This window comes from Jaculus jaculus, chromosome 1 (genome assembly GCF_020740685.1).
Source record: "Jaculus jaculus isolate mJacJac1 chromosome 1, mJacJac1.mat.Y.cur, whole genome shotgun sequence".
Classification (NCBI taxonomy): Eukaryota; Metazoa; Chordata; class Mammalia; order Rodentia; family Dipodidae; genus Jaculus; species Jaculus jaculus.
The window spans coordinates 244,406,548-244,412,316 of NC_059102.1; the positions used below are offsets into that span (position 1 = coordinate 244,406,548).

The 5,769-nt window shown below is 56.8% G+C and overlaps 1 protein-coding gene across 1 annotated transcript; it reads left to right on the forward strand.

Moving 5' to 3' along the window:
- Positions 1-1,092: 1,092 nt before the first annotated feature.
- Phlda3 (pleckstrin homology like domain family A member 3) lies at positions 1,093-4,289 on the forward strand. The gene is made up of 2 exons (XM_004670690.2): positions 1,093-1,537; positions 3,643-4,289. Exon 1 carries the CDS (start codon positions 1,093-1,095, stop codon positions 1,474-1,476), a length of 384 nt encoding a protein of 127 aa, XP_004670747.1. The 3' UTR covers positions 1,477-1,537; positions 3,643-4,289.
- Positions 4,290-5,769: the final 1,480 nt, after the last annotated feature.

A 5,769-nucleotide genomic window follows, 5' to 3' on the forward strand; every position in this document is an offset into this window, starting at 1 on the left:
TACCTCTGTCTCCATTTATAAAGCCGTGCGCCATCACTTGGAAGAGAGGTTTGAAGTCAAGTTATCAAAGCCCTCGTTTTCACACAACTGTCAGGTGCAAATGGGAGCCCCCTTTCCCTCTCCCCCTCCAGCTCGGAGAGAAACCCTTTCCGTGCGAAGTGGGCAGGGCAGGGGGGAGAAGCTAAGGCGAAGCCGCACGGCTGGGGACTGGCTGGTCCTCCAGTTGAGTGTGGGCCACCTCCAAACGCCCGTGAAGACTTGTGACATCCTGAGGCCACCACGCAGGTCTCTAGTTTCCTTCACGGAGAACTGAATGACCCCAAGACTCATCTCTTCCCCCAGTTCTTAACGGCCACGTGCCTCTTCCACGCGGCAGACCGGTGCACAAGCGAGAGGGTGGGTTTTCCAAGCCGTGGCCGAGCCTCGGTTGCGCTCAGCACGGAGCCCTCTGCGGACGGGGGAGGTAGGAGGGGTGCAGAGGCAGCCAGCAGCTGTTTGAACGCCCACCGTGCGACTGGAGGAGCCCTCCCGAGCAAATGCAATCCCTGGAGGGCAGCGAGCTCGTGCGCCTAGGGGACGCTCCCCGCCCCTCCCGCTAGGGCCCCAAGGGGGTGGGGAGGTGGCCAGGGGGGCTGTGATGGGAAGAAGCGGCGGAAGGCCTGGCTGGTGGTAAAGCATCGCCCGGGCCGCAGCCCCCCAGCGTCGGAGGCGGGCGGTGCGCCGGACGGTCCCGCCCCCCGGGGCCGGGCCGGGGCGGGGCAGGAATGCGCAGCGGGGAGGCGAGCGGCGGAACAAGTAAGGACACATCCCGCGCGAGCTGCCGCCCAGCGCGCAGACAGGACGCCGGGGAGCGAGCGAGCGGACGCGGCCCGCGGAGGCGCAGAGCAGCGGGCACAGGGGGGCCGGCGGGTCCGGAGCGGGCGCGGGGCAGGCGGGCAGCATCCGCACTCAGCACCCGGGACGCCAGGGCTCGCGAAGACGCAGCGGCGGGCAGTCGGCTGGGGTAAGGGGCACCGCGCGCGGGCCCGGGCAGCCGAGGCCGGAGCGCTCCCCCCGCGCCGCGTCCAGCGCGCACGGCAGCCCGCGGTGCCCATGTCGGCGGCGGCGGCGGCGGCGGTGCTGAAGGAGGGCGTGCTGGAGAAGCGCAGCGGAGGGCTGCTGCAGCTGTGGAAACGGAAGCGCTGCGTGCTCACCGAGCGCGGGCTGCAGCTCTTCGAGGCCAAGGGCGCGGGCGGCCGGCCCAAGGAGCTCAGCTTCGCCCGCATCAAGGCGGTGGAGTGCGTGGAGAGCACCGGGCGCCACATCTACTTCACCCTAGTGACCGAGGGCGGAGGGGAGATTGACTTCCGCTGCCCGCTGGAAGACCCCGGCTGGAACGCTCAGATCACCCTGGGTCTGGTCAAGTTCAAGAACCAACAGGCCATCCAGACCGTGCGGGCCCGGCAGAGCCTAGGGACTGGGACCCTAGTGTCCTAAGCCAACCAGGCGTCCCGGCTGACCGACATGCCTTCGCGGCGATGCCCAGAGGTCAAGCTAGGTGAGCCCCCCCAAGGGACTGAGCTCGCTTTCTCCCTCCTCCTCCTCCCCACGGTGTCCCCCCAAGGAGATCGGGGGACTAGTGCTCCACTTCAAAGAGGGATTAGTCCGAGGAAGGTTGCAGGGACTACGGGAGGACAGGAGACCGTGCTGGCCTTGCCCCGCTGGTCCTAAGGCAGGGGAGTCTTGACTAGGAGCCAGGTGTCAAGACAGAAAAGCGGGGCCCCTGGGACCCTGGGAGGGAGAGCCGAGGGTGGGATGGGCTCTCGCACAGAATGCTTGAGCCCTGATTCAAGTGGAGGGTGGCGGGGCTTCTATCCACATACAGGGTAGGTTTTCTGGGAACTGGGAAGTGCTGAGGGTGGGGATCAACTTCCCCCCCTTCCGGAGTGAATGCATGACACAGAATATAAATGTGGCATCTGGGCAGAAAGGCAGTGAGGGAAGGAGTCCTAAGGGCCTGGAAACAAGACTGGAGTCTCAGCACCCCACGTGGGTCTTCCGTGTAGGACTGGGTTCAGCTCCACCATCAATTCTGTTTTTGTTTGCTTTATTAATTATTATTATTATTTTGAGGAACCTGGAATTCACTGTGTAGACTCAGGCTGGCCTTGGAGCTCGCAGAGATCCTCCAAACTCAGCCTCCTGAGTGCTGGAATTAAAGGTGTGTTCCACCCCTCCCCCCAACTGTCAATTCTGGACAGTTGTTTGGGGCTCTTGGATTGAGCTGTTGGGGGACAGGAGTGCTGAGGTGGGTGAGGCCGGCTTCAGCCAGGCTAGGCCGCTGGTGCCAGGGGGGATGGGCCTGTCTGTCTGCCTACTCTTGAGGGCCAGCCAACACCAGCTGGGCCAGAGGAGAAGCAGCTAGAGGAGAGGACGCGGCAGTGGGTGGGTGGGAACAGGATGGAGCCATGAGCTGTTATTTGTAGTGTCTTAACCCACCTTGAGCAGGACAAGAGGGCATGGGTGGGGGGTGTCGATTTGTGGTCAGGATGGCTCAAGGGAGGACCCAGGAATAGAACCTAGAAGCACTGGCACCGAGCCCCATGCCCTCTTCCCTAGATGCCACTCCCTCCCCGTGGGAACTGGAGTTGGGTTGAGGAGGGGTGTATAATGCTTAACTTTTCCACTGGAAGCCTGTGTACCCCATACCCTCCACTTCACCTCCCACATTAACTTGCCTGCCTTCCATCTTCTCTGACTCAGTGAACCTGGGGCCTCTCTGGTGTCCAGCCCCTGTGAGCCTCCTGTTTACACCTCCCACATTGTGGTGAGGGTTGAGGAGAGGATGGGTGTAAGGCCGGCAGACTGGCTTGAGAGTGGGTCCACCTTAATCCCTTAGGACTGGGAGGGTAGGGCCAGAGGAAGCAGATCTCACAGACCATAGCATGTTGTGAAGACGCAGTCCATCCTCTGTATCCACTGGTTTTCTGTCTGTGGATTCAGCCAATCCCGGATCTAAAACAGGGAACGAATAGATTACCTGAACGTGCACAGACCTTTTTTCTTGTCAGTATTTCCCAAACAGCACAGGATCACAAGTATTTATGTAACAATTACATTGTATTATATATGACAAGTAATGCAGAGATAGTTTCAAGTACATGGTGGGTGTGCAAAGAGTACACACGCTTTTATAGAAACAAACATCCAGATTTTAGTACCTGTGGTGTCCTAGAACCAGGTCCCTACAGGAGGTGGTTAGTGAGAGACAGCATGAATTTTTTTTTGGAGGTAGGGTCTCACTCCAAGCGTACTTGAAATCAACTATGTAGTTTCAGGGTGGCCTTGGACTCACAGTGATCCTCCTACCTCTGCCTTCCCACGGCTGGGATTAAAGGCATGCATCACCATGTCCGTTTTATTTTTTTTGAGAAAGGGACTAACTCTAGCCCAGGCTGACCTGGAATTCACTATGTAGTCCCAGGGTGGCTTCGAACTCACAACGATCTTCCTACCTCTGCCTCCTGAGTGCTAGGATTAAAGGCGTGCACCACCACTTCCGGCTTGTGTTATTCTTTTGTTTGTCGCAGTGTGGAGATGTACTCCTAGTAGATGATCACCTTCAGTGTTGTCCCTGCCTTAACTGATGTTCTCTCTCGCCAGCTTCTTTGCCCACTTTGGCTGCTGGGGGCCTGCATGCTCCCCGAGACGAGGCAGGAGCCATGGACTTGTGGAGGAGGCATCCGCGTGGAAGGAGTCCACGGGCCAGGGCAGGAGGGGAAAAGCTGACGAGGACCTGAGGATGGAGATGCAGCACCTGGACACTCGGACCGTCATACCTGCTCAGGGCCGCCTGCGGGGCCTCATGTATCTTAATGGAGAGGTTTGGACTTACGCTGGCATCAAGCCCCTCCTCCCTGGTCCTGCCATCGATTCTGCACACTGCTGTTAGCTTTGGCTTTCTGTCATGCCCAGAGGGCATTCCCCGATGGGGTACTAAGCCAGTGCCTCGGCACTGAGGAAGCAAGCCTAGCATCCAGAAGATGACCACCTGAGACAGCCTCTGGGCTCAGCCGGAGTGGGAGAGCTGCTGGACTTGAGACCCAAGCCTGGGAGGGGGTCTCCTGCTGCTTTGGTCCTTTTGGGACCCCCACCCATCCAGGCCCTCTCTTTGCACACTTCTGCCCCCACTGTCGTCCTCCCCCCACTGTGGTGCTGGGCCTGGAGGTGGTGGGGGTGTGGTGGGGGTTTGGCCATTACCATTTCATCCCTATTCCAGAATGAAGATGCCCTACAAATGGGCATAGCCATGCTGTCTGCCGAGTGAAATTTTTTGACCACCAAGAACCAGGGCTTGGAGTACCTCTTCCTTAATCCCTCTTCTCCAACTCATAGGGCATTCCGAAATCTCTTGCCTGGATGGGGGAGGTACTATACTCCCAGTAAACATGGGCTTATGACTGAAGGCTGTCACAGCAGTCAACTCAGTCCCTATGGGCATCTCTTCTGTACAGCGCTTTGCCCCTGCCAATCTGGGAAGTGGCTCAGATTTCTGGGCAGGTTTCTTGTAGTTTATACACACAGATGGATGCATTTAGACAGTAAGCCTTACTGGGTGGTTTAAAGGGAATACTTTCCACATGGGCAAGTACAGAGAAGTTTTCTGCCCTGAGTTATACGGAAAATGTTGATAAACCCCTGTGACCATTCCTCACATAGTTATATTTGGCTGGCTGTTCCCTGCCCCTGCTCAGTAATTGGGAAGCATCTTCAAGAACCTCTTGGTCTTCCAGTCTGTTCCATTTCCCTTCATATCAAAATTTCTCTGTTGCCATCCTCAGAAGTATCCTTCATGGAAGGCGTGAAGTACATCCCATAATTTAATATGAACTTGTAATTTACAGAACGACTGTCCCATCTTTGTCTCAGGCTGTGCCACCACTCCATGAATAGCTTCATAATCTCACCGTGGCAAATTAGCATCTTCCATCTCCACCTGAATCTGTGCTGAGCAAGATCAGGGCTAAGCCAGGGCACTGCTGTCGGTGGGTCACGCCTGCTGGGGCTTTGCAAAAACGGTAAAGAGAATGGCAACGCTTCCTTGGGCATGGATGGAGGGGGTGCTTGCGATTCCTCCCTTTATACAGCGGTGTTAGTGGGAAGGGGTTAGCTTCCCCACCCTCCTATACAACAGCAATATCTAGAATAGAATCAGGCTATTCTAAATGAATAAAACTTTATTTTTTTGAGGTAGGGTCTCACTCTAGCTCAGCCTGACCTGAAATTCATTGTGTAGTCTCAGGGTGGCCTCGAACTTGATCCTCCCACCTCTGCCTCCCGAGAGCTGCGGTCAAAGGCATGTGCCATCACGACCGGCTTTTTTTATTTGAAAGAGGGAGAAAGAGACAGAGAATGGGCATGCCAGGGCCTCTAGCCACTGCAGATGAACTCCAGAAGCATGGATCACCTTGTGCATCTGGTTTATGTGGGTACTGCGGAATCGAACTTGGGTCCTTGGGCTCCACAGGCAAGTGCCTTAACTGCTGAGCCATCTCTGCAGCCCCCAGGCTATTCTAATTAAATGCAAAGTTGCCTTGTTGTGGGGGATCTAGGCATAAGGAAATGAGGTATTAGGCCCCTAGAAATGGGGGAAGGTTTGTGAGTGAGTAAGCTCAGGATATAGGCACAGCCATTCAGTAAACAAAGCCTCTTCTGGGCCAGGTGCTCTGCTCCCCAGTGGGGTTCAGGGACAATAAAGCAAAGATCTGATCCATTCTCTGCCTGGTGAGC